General features: G+C 55.5%; 4 protein-coding genes across 4 annotated transcripts; 1 reads left to right on the plus strand and 3 right to left on the minus strand.

The window, feature by feature from the left end:
- Positions 1-83: 83 nt before the first annotated feature.
- On the minus strand, positions 84-8379 carry LTHEOB_11510 (Polyketide synthase; the record flags this gene model as incomplete). The annotated part of the gene is made up of 6 exons (XM_035508275.1): positions 84-542; positions 596-1044; positions 1094-1735; positions 1795-6991; positions 7043-7711; positions 7762-8379. 6 exons carry the CDS (start codon positions 8377-8379, stop codon positions 84-86), a joined length of 8034 nt encoding a protein of 2677 aa, XP_035366439.1.
- Positions 8380-8789: 410 nt separating this feature from the next.
- LTHEOB_11511 (Cytochrome p450) lies at positions 8790-10467 on the plus strand (the record flags this gene model as incomplete). Its single annotated transcript, XM_035508276.1, has 4 exons — positions 8790-8855; positions 8905-10014; positions 10069-10253; positions 10308-10467. The coding sequence occupies 4 exons, from the start codon at positions 8790-8792 to the stop codon at positions 10465-10467; spliced, it is 1521 nt and encodes a 506-aa protein (XP_035366440.1).
- A 486-nt stretch (positions 10468-10953) lies between these two features.
- LTHEOB_11512 (uncharacterized protein) lies at positions 10954-12183 on the minus strand (the record flags this gene model as incomplete). Its single annotated transcript, XM_035508277.1, has 1 exon — positions 10954-12183. The coding sequence occupies one exon, from the start codon at positions 12181-12183 to the stop codon at positions 10954-10956; it is 1230 nt and encodes a 409-aa protein (XP_035366441.1).
- A 1205-nt stretch (positions 12184-13388) lies between these two features.
- LTHEOB_11513 (uncharacterized protein) lies at positions 13389-14618 on the minus strand (the record flags this gene model as incomplete). Its single annotated transcript, XM_035508278.1, has 2 exons — positions 13389-14422; positions 14489-14618. 2 exons carry the CDS (start codon positions 14616-14618, stop codon positions 13389-13391), a joined length of 1164 nt encoding a protein of 387 aa, XP_035366442.1.
- Between the last annotated feature and the right edge of the window lie 935 nt (positions 14619-15553).

The following is a 15553-nucleotide window of genomic DNA, read 5'->3' on the forward strand; positions in this document are numbered from 1 at the left end:
TTAGTCTATTTTTGTCTAGTCTTAAAAGCAGAAGAAAGGACAGTAGAACCGAGAAAGAAATATTAGCTGCTTACAAGCTTCAGCTACAAGCTCAAGTGGCGGAAGAGAAACTCATAACCTGGTGCAACTGTGTCGTCCCACCGCTTGTTGCCCGGCTTCAGCGAAACATCATGAATATGTCTAGCACCCTGTACTGTTAGAAGCTCTCCCTCAACACCTGCAGCTCTGAGAGCATCTGCAAAAGCGACTGCAGTGCTGTAAGGGACGATCTCGTCTTTCGTCCCATGGATGATGAAGGTCGGAACCTTGTACTTGCCACGGCGCAGCTGCGCCATGGGGCTGATAGCTGCGACGCGTTCAGCATCAGGTCTTTGTGTCCAAGAATCGCCGTCGGCGCCAGAGCCCGAGGGCAGGCCGTTTAGAAGTAATGGCAGCCCGGTGCCCTCCTTGAAGAGCGACAACACGAGCTCAGAGCGCGGGTCGCCAGGCCGCACCCAGCCAAGGCCGGTGGTGTCAGAGGCATCGCTGTCGTAGCTGGTGATCTGGAAAGAATGTTAGAGGTTATCTGGGTTGGGTAAATTCAGTTTGGTCTTACCGGCTTCGCAGGCAGAGCCTTGATGATGTCTCTCATCCGCATCGTCCGCTCTGGATACTCCTCAGCCCTGCGCTTGTCCAGTACACCGGATTCAAAGTCCGTTGGGCCATAGAAACTCAGAATCGCTTTTGGCGGCTTGATGCCCGCGTCTGCTGCGGTCCATGCAGTTGTCATGGCGAGGTGGCCACCGGAAGACCAGCCGATGGCCACAATCCTCTCCGTGTCGATGACGATACCCCTTCGCCGCGCGAGAGCAGGCAAGGAAGATTTGATCCACTTGTAGGCGTCCAGAGTATCTGATATGGGCCCCTCAACGAGGTTTACCTCGGGACACAGACGATAGTCTATGCTTAAAGGCAGTATGTTGTTGGCCAGAAGGAAGTTGGTTTGTGCAGGGCGCACTGCTTTGCGGGAGAGCGTCATATGGCCGCCGCCGTGGATCATAAGGGCTGAAAACGTGAGCTTACGGATATGAGAATCTGCATTAGGGGAACATACCGACGCCCATGGCGGTAGCTGGTGGCCGCTGCGGAAAGAACACATCAGCGTGAACCTCTACGTCGTCCACCACTTTGTAGACTGCAGTCTCCGTCACTGGCTTTGGAACAGCTCTCTGCGGAACCTTGGCATCCTCACGCAGGCTAGCGATGAGCAGCCTTTGCGTGTTCATATCCGCACTCTGACCTTGTGAGTACGACACGGCGGGAAAACCAGCCTTCTTGAAATACTGCATCCACGCCTCGGGCGGCTGGAGAGGATAAGCGCCGCTCTTGTCGAGCCACCAGCTGTCGAGCGGTCCGTACGTGATGTCGTACCAGTCAATGACCTCTGTCACTTCGGAGAGCAGAACAAAGCCAGACGGGTGAAGTAGCTGCTTCAGGCGGCCAAGCGTCGCACTTCGATCTTCTGTGGCGTGCACGCAATTAGTGCCAATGATGATATCGAAGGGTCCAGCGGCACAGAGAGACGGCGGAGGTGCTCGCTCCATATTCCACGTCTGGAATTGCAGCCACGGATACTGGTCAGCAAAGACTTTGAGAGCGCGACCGACGAGCGTGGGCGAGATGTCGGTAAAGGTGTAGGAGACAGGTCGACCCAAGTTTGAAAGTGCCTGTACAAGCCTCTTGGTCGTTCCACCAACTGTGTTATGGCATTAGTATAATGAGCAAACGGGTGCTGGGATATTGGTGAGCACTTACAGCCTGCTCCAACTTCAAGAATCCGGACGGTATTATTGGCCTTTCCGCCAGAGACAGCATTGACAATTGTTTCCACTAGCATCTCTGTTGCCGTGGCCAGCATGGGGGAATTGAGATAGAAATCCTCCAATATGGCCTGCGAGCTTTGCGTCTTGAACAGAAGCGCAACAGGGTCCTGCTTTCCAAGCAAACATTGGGCAAGTTGGGGACCAGTCAAGCCCATCAATGCAAAGTCACAGCGATATGCTGGAAGTTCTCTCTGCAGCTGGGCCAGGAGCTCCGCCGAAGTGCTTGCTGAGCACTCAGCCGATCCTCTCACCCGTTCAGCCGCCCCTTTTGTTTCAACCAATCCATGTTTCTCGAGAATGATCCAAAAACGGTCCATAAGCCTGTCATGAGCATGCTTGGATTGATACCGCACGGGCGGCAGCGTTTGCCCCTTCTCCATCGACCTCAAGTCGGCCCCGAGCTCCGCAAGAGCTTCGACAATATACGCCAGCATGAGAGCATCCTGGCGAGGAGCCACTACATCTTCGAATGACGCAAAACCACATTCTCTCGCCTTCATCGGATACTTCTTTTCGCTGGCAACTAGAGCGTCGAAAGGGCTGCCCAAGTCAGCTGGGACTGCTGGAGAATTCTCGGTTGAGACGCTAGCGGGCGCGGTCGAGCTTGTAGACATACCGGTGGAGGAGGCAGGAGTACCAGAGATATTAGCAGAGAAGCCTCCGCAGTTTTCAATGATCTCTGCAATGGAAAGGTCGAGGAGATTGTCGTCGAAATCGGCACCGAACGCGTCCTCCAGCTCGCTCTTGAGCTCGACAGCTGCCAGAGAGTCAACGCCGAGATCTCGAAGAGTTTCCTCATCGCGCATAGACTGGACAGCGGCGCCACTGGTTTCTGATATAATCTGGAGAACACGCTGCCGGATGATGCTGTTGCCTGCAGGTGCCGTGGTTGCGGGGGGAGTAACGGAAGCCTGCATTGTGTTGATTTTAGGAGTCTGAGCAGGCGCTGTCAGTGAGACAGCCTTGCTCGTAGCCCCAATCCCCAGGTAGCTTGCAATCTCGGCGATGGTGGAGTCGAGGTGCACGATATTCTCGTCTACTTCGGTGGAGAAGGCTTCTTCAATCTCGCTCTTCAGCTCCACCGCCGCCAGGGAGTCCACACCCAGATCGCGGAGAGTCTCGGTGTCTTTGATATCTCCAATTGGTGCACCGCACGCGTCAGCGATGATCTTAAGCATGCGCTGATGTTGGCCATCTTCTGCTGGCGCTACCTGGGCGGGATGAGAAAGCAGCACCTCTGTTCTCGTCACAGAAGGTTGCGTTTTGGGGCTCCTGGCCTTCTTTGTCGACGGCTTCGGGTCCAGCGTCAGGAAAATCCGTGACAGAGCACCAATGTCACTCGCCAGGAGGTCTGTGGACGAAATATCCTTCCCAAACTGGGATCGCAATTCGTCGGCAAATTCGACGGCAGCGAGAGAGTCTACGCCCAGGTCTGCCATTGTAGATTGTTCAGAAATAGTGCCTTCTGCTGCACCTGTGTACATGGCCACCATCTGTCGAAGACTGCTGTCATCTGGCTCGCCGGGCGGCGTTTTGAGCTCATCTTCTCCGTCAGAGCTGCTCTCGTCAGAAGCCCTCAGTTCGGGAACCGAGTGGCGACTTGGCACTTCTGAGCGTGGCTCGTAGGCATTTTTCTTTGCAGTAGTCGAATTTGCGCTGTCCAGCATCTTCTCGAGTGTTGCAATGGGCAGCCGAGTGAATTTGACATCCATGATGGTGAGCGCAATGGCGCCATTGGCAGCCATGACAAAGACGTCACCAGTGGCGGTGGTCTCGCCGGTGGATCTGAACATGGCGTAGACTGTCCAGGAGGTGCTGGCATGGAAGTCACAGGCCTTGGACAGGTTCGCGCTCTCCAAGCCCGTCGCCACAAAGACGTGGTTGGGGATGCAGTAATCACTGCTGTTAATCAGGAGGCCGACGACTTGAATAAACGTGTCAATTGAGACGGTATCGCAAAGCCCAATGGCAGAGCTTTCCTCGGCGGCAACGTGAGGGGCGGGGACTTCTATTTGAGCAACGGCTCTAGTGCCATCCATCGAGACTGATTGCATTCCGCGCAAGAGCGGCGCATACGTGACGACTTGGGAGAACAAGCCATAAGCTCGCCTTGACAGCAAAGTCTCGGTGTCAGGCTTTTTCATAACATCTTCGACACGTTCGGTAATGAGATGCTGGTAGCTGTGCAGTTTGGGCTGCTTCCCCAGGCGCACTGTGCCGCGCCCGTGGGTGGAAAGTCGCTGTTTGGGATCAGCCTTTGATGAACTGCGCAACTGGAACTTCCAGGCACCAGCCTCGCTACCAGACTCCTGAAGCACGACCGAAACATTGCGGCTGAGATCAACGCCCAGAGGCTGCTCAAAGCTGAGATCTTCGAAGGACAGGGCGCTCTCGGGGTCAAACCTGGAACTAAGATGCTGTTGAAGGGCCATGACGGCGCACTCCATGTACATGGATGCAGGACAGAGCGGCCGGCCCCGGACGGCGTGACCAGAGACGATTTCACGGAAGCGGGCTGAGCCCACGTTGACAGTGAAGTCCATGGATCCAGGCTGCGGCTGGCTGACGAGCTGTGGCTTGGGCTGAGCAACCTCTGTTACAACAAGATGTGGACCAGCTTCAATGGCCTTGGCTTGAGCTTCGATGGCGCGGTCAATGTTCTTCACCCATGCAGATGAACGCGCGAACTCGTAGGGCGGCAGCCAAACGTGGCGGAGGCCAGACTCAGCCGGCCCGCCCAGCCACGGCCAGAACGACACATCCAGGCCTTCGCGCCAGAGGGCGTTGGTTACTTCAGGCAGCACAGCAGCCGGATCCTTGGCACCTGCAAAGCGTAGGCTGAGGAACAGCTGCTCGTCGGGCCTGGACACAGCGCGCTTGACCATGGGGATGATAGGGGCGTCAGTTCCAGCCTCGAGCCACACGCAGTTTGATCCCAAGCGTGCCTCGATGCGGCGGACTGCATCAACAAAGTAGACTGGTTGGCGTGTGTGTTCTGCAATGCGAGCCGGTCCTGGACGCTGTGTCGCGGAGCCGTCAGGCACACACATTTCGAGCGGAATAGTGGGTTCGTTGAAACCAAGCGTGTTGGCTACCGTGGTGAGTTTGTCCAGAAGAGGCTCGGTAAATTTGGAATGGAAGCCGTGCGTGACATCGACACGCTGGTTGCGCACGCCGGCTAACCGGGGGTCATTTGCCAGGAAGGATTCGGCGTGAGCAATGGCTGCCGCAGAACCTACAACGACTTGGCTGGAGACGGAATTGTAGCAGGCTATCTCGAGCTCACCGCCACCCACGTCACTAATCAGGTCTTCGACGACACTGCGTTCGGCATGGACGGCGAGCATGGTGCCTCTTTCGCTGTCCCATACGGTAGCCATGAGGGCTGCACGGGCTGCTACGAGCTTCAATCCGCTGCGAAGACTCAAGGCCCCGGAGAAAGCCAGGGCTGTGAGCTCGCCGAAGCTGTGTCCAACCACGGCGTCGGCACGCACCCCTGAGTCGGTCCAACACTTGGCGCATGCATACTGGACGGCAAACGTTCCCGTCTGCAGAACCACCACGTCGTCCAATGCTTCCTGCGAGAAGATGGCTGGCAAAATAGTCGGATAGCCTAAGTCTACGAGAAGACTGTCGCACTCCTGGATGTAAGCCCGGAGCTGAGGGCTGCTGTCGTAGAGTGTGCGGCTCAGCCCCACAATTTGCTTGCTCTGCCCGCCGAATGCCAGGACAAAAGGGCGCGTGGCCTTGGCGGTATCGACAATGCTCGATGCATTGCTCTTTAGGACATTGCGCAGGCCAGCCAGGTCGAATGCTGTTGCCGTCAGCCTAAAGCGGTGGCGCTGCCTCCGCTCGCCGAGAGTGAAGGCGATGTCTCCAAGAGAAAGATCGGGGTCCTTGGCGAGGTATCCGTCCAACGCCTCGCAGTACCGGGACAGGGATATCTCGGTCGCAGCGCTGACGATGATGGGCCAGGCTGATGCCTGCGCTGCTGGTTGGGCCTCAGCAGCCTGGTCGATGCCAACGCACAACAGCGCTGCATTGCTGCCAGCCGCACCGTAGCTGTTGACGCACACGGCGCGGACCGGAGCGTCCCAGCGCTCGACCTGCTTGGCAATCGCGAGCTTGTCCGGCGCTAGGGCGGGGATCTTGGGATTGAGCGTCTTGAAGCTGGCCAGGGGAGGAATGCGCTTCTTTTGCAACATGGCCAGCACCTTCAGCAGAGATGCCACTCCAGCCGCCGTCTCGGCGTGGCCGATGTTGCCCTTGAGGGATCCCACGTGCAGGCCAACCTGGCGGTCGCTGCCGCAGAAGACCTCGCGCACCGAAGCCATTTCCAACGGATCGCCGGCCTGAGTGCCCGTTCCATGGCATTCGACGTACGAGACGTGCTCCGGGCTCATTCCAGCCTGCTTGAGGATCTTCCTGTACAGCGTCATCTGCGCCGCCGAGTGCGGCACTGTGATTGATGGCGAGAGGCCGCCCTGGTTCGTACCAACTCCGGGAATCACTCCGAGGATGTCATCCCCATCCGCCAGAGCGTGCCTCAGCGGCCTGAGAACGACGAGGCCTGCGCCGTCGGAGCGGCAATAGCCGTCGGCGTCTTTGTCAAAGGGCTTGCACTGACCGGTGGGGCTGAGGAAGCCTGCCTTGCCCAGATCCATGTAGTTATTGACGCCGCTCATGATGTTGACGCCTCCGGCCAGAGCCATTGAGCACTCGCCCGCCATGATTGCCCGGCACGCGCGGTGGATGGCCACGAGGGATGCAGAACATGCAGTGTCAATGACTTCAGCCGGCCCGCTCCATCCGAAATAATAGCTGATCTTGCCGCAGAGAAAAGCCCGGATGGTTCCGGTCGAGGTATACGCAGTGGGCGCATGGGCTGACGTGTTGTCGAGATATTCGTTGAATGAGGCGCCGATGAAGCAGCCCACGTCGTCTCCTGACTGGCGCTTGTGGTTTCGAAGGTAGCCGCTGGAGTCCATTGCCTGGTATGCGAGCTCGAGCAGGACTCGCTGTTGCGGATCCATGTAGGCCGCCTCCTTGGGGTTTGTGCGGAAGAAAGCGTGATCAAAGCCATCGACGTTAGCCACAAAATTCCCGAAGAACTTGCGCTTGCTGGTGAACTGTTTCTTGCGTCAGCAATTGATGGCAGGGTCATGCGGGGAAGTACCTACCTTCTGGTCTTGAGACGCCCTGAAGCTTGTATGCAGGGGAATGCGCTCTGGGCCAATCTCCTCGGCCGTCGACGCTCCCGCTGCCATCAAATCCCAGAGTTCCTCCAAGCTGTTAGCACCAGGAAGGCGACAAGCGGCGCCCACAACAGCAATGGCATCCTCCGGCAGCTTGTAGTCCTTGAGCTCAGCTTCGCGGATAGTACGGTGCACATCGATCTTGGAGATCTTGAGCGTCGCCTGGTGGAACGGCATCAACGGGACACAGTCACCGATGCCAAACATGGCGAAGGTATGCGACTGGGTGCCGGTGGCTTTGAGGGCTTGGGCGAGCTCATTGAGAAGCGTCCACCACTCGCAACGCGATGCCAAGATTGTCCGCACAGCCTCGTGTGTGAGCGAGCAGTCCCGCAGCCGCCGGCCAGTGATGTTGGAGTAAACAGGTACCTGCAGCTCACTACAGGCAGGCAGCGTGAGACTCTCGAATTCGTCACAAAGCTCGCATAGTTCCTTGGCCAATTCTGCATTCTCTGGGTTGTGCACCTTTCCCCTCAGGTGCATTCCCTGGACCAATAGGCCCCGTTCACGCGCGTAGGCGGACACTGCTTCGAGCGTAGGAACGGGCCCGACTATGCTGATAGTCTTGGGATCTGTCACTGCGGAAACATACGACTGCAGAAAATTAGTTGTCTGAATATCTACAGGCTGCGTGTGACACTTACTCCGGGGAATTTCCTGACGATGTCCTCTCCTTGGCCCTCTTGCCTCAGCCGAACAACGATGGTTGTCGGCCCCGGCAGATTCTCGTCGTCGCCAAGCTCTCCGTAGGCACCGACCGCAAGGGCAATGCGCATCGCCACCGCTGCCATGGTGACGACCTCGTCTTCGTCCTTGGCACACGCAATTGCCATGGCTGGCAACAGCCCGCCACAATACCCTTGTGCGCCGCCGGTCTTGAGACCATCGAGGAACTCGGCGTGCGTCAGGCCGGCGAGTTGGAGGTACTGGAAATATTGACATGTTTGGATGACGACCAGCAGCGGCAGCGACAGGATGCCGGACATGGCGTTGGCAACCGGTGCCGACGCGCCCTCTTCAACCCAGTCGTGCAGGGCTCGCATGTATCGCGGGCCTTGCTTGAGGGCGGCGATGTCCTCCCTGCGGGCGGCAATGATGTCCCACGTCTCTTGAAGACGCTTCACATCTCCCGCTAGCCGCCGAAGCTGCTCATGCTCGACGAGGAATTTCTGGAGCTGGTCGAGATAGGATTTCTCCGGGGCTTTGCTCTGCGGGCAAAAGATGGCCGCCGAAGACTGCTGGCGTAATTTGGAAAGACTCATGATGATGGATGATGCACCAGAATGTTGAATGACGCTGGAAATCAAGTTTCTCCAGCTGAGGCCTATTATTTAGGACACAAGAAAGCCACCGACATGAAATGTTCGGACACTATTTCGGACGTGTTTGTAGTGGACTCTCGGAGCCCAAGACCCACATAAACATTCCCACTGTCCTGTAGTAATGGCACATTCGTTCTACTCCGATACGACCTGGGAAATTTAGTGGGAATCTTCGCCTCGTCAGCCGGCCCGACGCAGTTTGGCCCGACCCCGATCCGTATCGGGAATTTTACATTCCTCGGCTTCGCGTCAATTACGTCTACTCGGTTACTTAAATCTTCAGAGTCAGTAGAGACAAGTAATCTATAGCAGGGACGAAACGTTTCTTCCAGTGCAGTATCGCAGCCACGATGGACGTTTCAGGACTTTCGACGTGGAAGCAGACACTGGCCGCTGGCATAGCGTTGGGAGTTCTTGTAAGCATTCAGACCAGACAGGCAAATCACCGCTGACCATTTCCAATAGTACTACGTTGTTTCAGCCATTTACTGCATTTACTTCCACCCGCTCTCCAAGTTTCCGGGTCCCAAGACCGCGGCCTTCTCTCGTCTCCCGTTCTCGATTTCTGCAGCACGCGGTCGGCAGTACAAGTGGCTCGACAGCCTTCACGAGCGCTATGGACCAGTTGTACGCATTGCGCCTAATGAGGTGACGACCATTTCGTCCGGTGCGTGGAAGGATTTGTACTTGCAGCGTCCGCAGCTGCCCAAGGATCCGCACCCACAGACGCCGCCGATGAATGGCGCAGACTCACTGTTCACTGCTGAGGGGCATACACATCAGCGCATGCGAAAGACGCTGCTGAGCGCGTTCAACGACAAAGCCCTGCGGGCTCAGTCATCCATCATCGAGATGTACGCCGATTTGTTTGTGCAGCGGCTGCGGCGCGAGGCGGCCAGGAGTGCCGACGGCGCCGTCGATCTGGCCAAGTACTACGGGTATGCGGCTCTCGATGTCATCTCGGACCTGACGTATGGCGAGAGCTTCCACGGTCTGGAGGGCGACAACGAGCACAACTGGATCATGGGCTTCTTCCTCGGCGCCAAGTTCGGGGCGGTGCGCAACAACCTGAGCTATTTTTACCCGCTCGACCGCGTCTTTGGGTACATCTTTCTGCGGCTGACGGCCAAGGTGCGGGCCCGCAACTGGAAGTACACGGCCGATCTGGTCACCAAGCGGCTCGAGATGGGCGATCTGGGCATGACACGGTCCGATTTCGTGTCACCCGTCATCGGCAACGTCAAGGAGACCAAGGACAAGGGAATCACCCGCGACGAGCTCAACACCCACTCTCTGGCCGTCACCATTGCTGGCTCGCAACTGCCAACGGTGGCACTGGCAACGGCGACGTACCTGCTGCTGCGCGACCCGTCAAAGCACGAAAGGTTGCGGGACGAGATTCGGTCATCATTCCAGGCAGAGGCTGACATCAATGTCGCATCAACAGCCGAGCTCCCTTATCTGGCGGCTGTGATCGAAGAGACACTCCGCATCCATCACCCAACGCCCATCGCACTGCCGCGGATAATCCCGCCCGGAGGCCTGCGGGTCGACGGCCAATGGATTCCGGGAGATGTAAGTCTGCAATCCTGCTGGTCTGCGAATGAGTGCTGACCTATGAACTGCAAGACTGTCATGGGCATAGCCATGCAGACGGCGCAGACGTCGCCGCGAAACTGGGTGGCGCCGAATGAATTCCACCCGGAGCGCTTCCTGCCAGCGGGCCACCCGCTGCGCGACTCGCGATTCGATGACGACGACCGGGAGGCGTACAAGCCGTTCTCCATCGGGACCCGGAACTGCATAGGCGGCAAGTGCGTGGCTCCCGTTATTTGCCGGCCCCTGTCCGATTGCTGACATGACACCAGGGTCTTCCTCGCCGAGGCCAGGGTTCTCCTGGCGCGCACCATCTGGAACTTCCAGCTAGATCTGGCGCCTGACTGCCCCACTGATTGGATGGATCAGAAAGCCTATCTGGTATTTGAGCCGAAGCCCCTTCGGGTTAGACTTGCCGAGAAGGCGTTGTAGGTGGGCCGCAGCCGCTACGGCCCGGCCCGAAAAGCTTATTAAGCTGGCTGTTGAGGTAACTCCGAGGGGCAAGGCGTGAGCAGCCCAACGATTGATTTAAATTTCTTGTCATTCGGGGTATTCTGCTGATTTCGGAATTTGGTCGGCATTGGTGAGGGGCTGGAAAAGTACCCCGACTGTGCTGTACAAGGATTAGCTGGGTGGAGCCTGCAAGCTACTACTTAGCCGACTTTACTTTTTTTTACCAACAGTGCTTTAGCGAGATCAATTTGCAACGTTGACAGCTGTGGCGGCGGCCTTTTCGTCTGATCATTGGTTACAAAATTGGCTCATCGGAAACCGAACTACATACCATTCAACGGCGCCACGACCCAGAATAATTCTCGCATAGCAATCACGCAATATACTGCCCAGATCATCTTGTCAATGTTTTTACGTCGCACGCATGCTTCTAGATACTTCTACGGAAAACGAACGAGAGCAATGTCAGAGCGGCGAACAGCGGAGCAGGCGTTTGATGCAAGCAATCCGCTCGCGCGCCGATTGCACGTCAGTGCTGCCCATGTCGCACTCGTCTAGAATCATTTTCAGCAGTCTTGGAGATACCGCCTTCCGGAGGATTCCGGGCGCTCTCGCCTCATTCGCTGCCGTGCCCTTGGGCCCTCCACCACTGCCGCCCGGCTCGGGGCAACAAATTCTCGCCTCGTCCGGCAGCTCTAGCACCGTTTCGATTTCGGCTAGTAAGTGCGTACTGATCTGCAGCACTAACCGCTCCCTGAACAGCCCTCCCGCGTTAACGCACACTCCACCCACCCAAACGTCGGGGAACAGAGACCGTGGTGCTCCTCCAAACGCTGCCCCCGTTAAACGTCGAAGGATGGCCTCGAACATGATGCTGTGCAGCTGCACCAAACGCACGTAGGGGATCAGTACCTGGAACGCTGCTGGCATATCCAGCTGCGGAGCATGTCCATCCACACCCGGCTGGGTTTTCGTGAAGGATGCTACCAGCACCAAGAGCGTGTTGAGGTAGTCTGTCGAGCTCTGCAGTGCGTCGCCGACTAGATCTCTCATCACCTCGTCGTCGCTCGCCTTCTGATATCTTGCAATCTTCGGGTGGAGACCCAGGCCCAGTTCTGCCAGGTGCTGCATGGTTCTGCGCGGGTCTACCGTTGATTCTGCCTCTGTTGTTGGAGGCAAGCTTTCTGCCGAGACAGTGCCAATGCATGAATTCGAGTCGCTTATAAAGGGGAACGTTCCGTTGCTTGACAGTGGCGTCAGAAGGCTTGGCTCGTTGATGGCGTCTCGGCTCGGGCATTCTCTTTGCTCAGGATTAGGCATCGGGTCGCCGTACAACATGTCGAAACCTTGAGCACCTAGCGTCGAATCTGTTGTCTCGAAAAATGTGTTGAGATATTCGTCGTCGAGATGAAGTTGAAGGTGGTCCGCGGTGATCGTACTTTGCGGTGATGACTTCGGGCTGCGCGATTCTTCCCCATGTGCGCGTTGAGATTGGCTTGTTCTTGGTCTCCCGACAGGTCTGGATGCGGCATAGTTGCACTCGGTGTTTGCTTTGCTGCAGCGGTCGCACTTGCTGGATGCTGAGGCCGGTGTTGATTTGACGCATTTGAGTTTCTGAGCACGGCACCGTGTGCATGCCACCCTCTTCACCTGCTCCTGGTTGGAAGTCTTTGATTGAACTGCGGTGACTTCCATTGATGTTTAATTGGTTGACAATGCGAACGCCTGGATTCCGGAGCAGCTGACTTTAAAGCCCTCTACATCAAATTACTTATTGCTGACAACTTGACGTGCGGTTCCGTAGAGCGCAATACCTTATCTGTCCATTGAAGGATGCGTTTAGCCAGCTACATCCGGAGGGATTCTTTCCCAGCAATCCTCTTAAGAAGCGAGTGGGTCTCGGCCAGATCTCCGTCTTGGCAAGACAAAGTCGTGGTCCTCATCCACTAATTACGTGTATTGTAGCCTCCACGATCCATACTAAAATGTAGTTTGTTTTTCAAGATAGGCGAACGGTCTCGCAGCGGAAGACATGCAGACGAAACGGGATTAGCAAGTAGGCTGGATCGCAAGATAGAACTGGTAAGCGTAGTCATAGTGACATCCGATTGCTGCAGCCTTGGCCTGCAAGCAGTACCAGCATGCGCCACAGCCGTTCCAAGTGCACGGCTGCCTGTGAGGCCGTTCTGGCTTATTGGTTGTGGTCAGGTTGATTTAATATGGATGCTTGATTGCCGACGCCGGAAGGATCCCGCAAGTAAGCCTCACGTCAGATGCAGCTGGACGGCAGTTCGTCCATGAAGTCTCGCAGCAAGCGACGGAGAAATTTTTGGTACGGACGTCCGTACGCGCATTCGTTGTTTCAAGAATCCCGTGCATTGGCTCTTGGAGCCTGGAGCTCGAGCCGAAAGCGACAATTCCGTCGTATTTTAGGGCTACGCGAAGATAAGGGTGGCAACGCCACAGTCAATTTCGAACCCCACAGAGTCAAGTGAGCATTTAACAACATCATCGTACAGTAGTTTCTCCGGCATAGTAAACAAAACCGGCAGCCCTCCGAATGCGAAGGGCATGCGAGACCCACTGAGGGTTCTAAGTTTGGCGTTGCTACAAACTCAGCCACGCCAGGCACAACACGACTAATTGTGTCTCAAGAGGGACGCGTAATGTGGGCAATTCGCATTGAGCTTTTGCTTTTTCCACTTCTAGCGCTGCTCATAGCTGTTGAGTGTAAGATGGCTATGCGCCAGATCCTGCAAATGGAAATCGTGCACCTTGAATGAAGATACTCGTCCCACAAGCGGAGAATCCCGCCGGGCGTCTTTCAGGCTTATTTATTTCATCACAGCCGACTGCGAGCAATGTAAAACTTCTTAAAATGTAAAATACTTCATGACAACTTACACATCAGAGCGAGAGAAAGAGACAGTGCCCCCATCGCCTGGTCGTAAGATGCCCCACATTTTTCCCGATCGCGTCTCAATTTCCTTCAGAGACGCAACACTCAAGCTCGAGTCCTCCCAACCCTCTAACCTAGTGAAGAAGGGGAACACTGGTGAAGATTTCCAGATCGTAACACCTTTCCGTTGGGTGTACAGGATGGTGGCTCCCAAAAATGCCAGGCCCATCAAGATCTCGGCCACAGGTAGAATGATCCAGTACCAAGATACTCGGATGAATTGCTCCTGGATGATGACCTTCCCGGCGACCTTTGACCCACTCGGATTGTTGCCGATCGCATATGTCATGCTGGTGCTGATGTTGGCTAGCATTTCCGCCACATTTGGAGAAACGTCGATGACAGTCTGGACGTTGGAATTTATGTTGTCGGTGGCGATGGAAGAAAAGAGGCTGGCGAGGAATGCCACAGTGAGTAACCAGTCAGTAGTGTTGATCTCGAATGTCCTGCTCGCCAGTTGCAATTCGTCTGTTATTGCCTTGAACCGGACCACTGGGTGTTTTTCGTCTGTTGTGTTGAGCTCGGCGAAGCGAAGGGGAATCTCGCGGACATGACCGGCGGAGAGGGTACCGTTCGTGACCGTTACGTTGTTGAAGATTTTGGCGCACCATTTAACCTCGCACTCCGATACATCCGGCTGCGATCTGCTAAAGGGGCTCTTGATGTTGGCAATGGCCACCTTCATGATTGAGTCGGTTGGGGAACTAAGGTTCCGCAGGTGGTCAATCTGTGAAGAGGAGTTGTGCAGAAAAGTAGTCGTCATGTGGATTCCCGAAGGCGATGTGTAATCGTAGATGTTATCGTAACCGCTCACTTTGGTGCCGTTCGTCACGTTTTTACAGCTGCTAGTGACGCCCAGTGTGACGAATCTGGGCCATGTGCAGGTTCCTGAGACACAGCCAAGCTGAACAGGGAAATCCAGATTGAAGATCCCGCTCAAAACCGCCCCTTGGACTCCTTGATCGAGCAATAGGTCTGTTTACAGCTGTCAGATGTGCAAATCAAATATCAGATAACTGAACATTCCGGGATGAAGCATACCAGTATCCTCGAGCCCCCCTTTATAATTGTTCGCATCGTACCTGTCGGCAGCTGGGAATGTTGCACCCTCTGCGTAAACATTCCTCGTGGGATACGAGAGCAGCTGCTGAGTGAAAGGGTCCATGGCCATCGTAAGAACTGTGATAATTGAACCCCATGTTGCCAACTTGGTCCTGGCATTTAGCGTCCAAAGAAGCGTGAGTGCACCCCATGGACCTCTACTCGCGGCATCGAAGACTTCAATGTCGGAGAGGTAATTCGGAGCGTTGGCCGCGTGTATCCACTTGAGCTGGCTGATACTGGATGCAATTGGCAGAAGCAACGAGGCCCTTGAAAGAGTGGAAAGGAAGGATACAAGGGTGTTCGGCGTGATATCCAGTCTGACATTCCATCGCGACAGTGGTTTGTCCTGGAACACGAAAAGGAAAATAACGATGGCGACTAGACAAGTAAGACTGAGGCCTGCAGATGCAAACTCCCAGATCCATTCTTGCAGTATGGAAAGAATGTTGAAACGTGGTCCTCGTCGCTTTGAAGAGTCCTCTCGATTTAGCGAATGGGACCTGACTGACTCTCGGGCTCCATCTGAAGGCCTAAGCCTGACCCGCGATATAATGCTACCCATCTTGTCGCTGATTGGGCTCATTTGAAATATAGATGTGGTGAAAAAGTGGTGAGAAAGGACCACGATGGGCTACTACATTCTTGTAGTGTGACCTTGGACGGCATTTGGTGTGGAGAGGTTTTAGCGCGCGCTTCGGCCATTTGCCTATATATAGAAATTAATGGGACCATTTTACGACTAAAAAAGGTAAACGATGCGGCGTAGCAGGATCTACCTAGGCGGTAAGTAGCCGGACTATCTCACACCGATCCGAGGCCGTTAGCCGATCTCTTACCTAAAGGGTCAAGTCTACCCTACCCTCTAACAATGCCGCCTTTTATGTAACGATTTACTATCCAACAAGAAGGTATAAAAGAGCCGCATTCAAACAAGAAAGCATCTAGTCATTAGGGTTAGGGTTAGGGTTAGGGTTAGGGTTAGGGTTAGGGTTAGGGTTAGGG

This window comes from Lasiodiplodia theobromae (assembly GCF_012971845.1).
Source record: "Lasiodiplodia theobromae strain AM2As chromosome Unknown scaffold_49, whole genome shotgun sequence".
Lineage (NCBI taxonomy): Eukaryota > Fungi > Ascomycota > Dothideomycetes > Botryosphaeriales > Botryosphaeriaceae > Lasiodiplodia > Lasiodiplodia theobromae.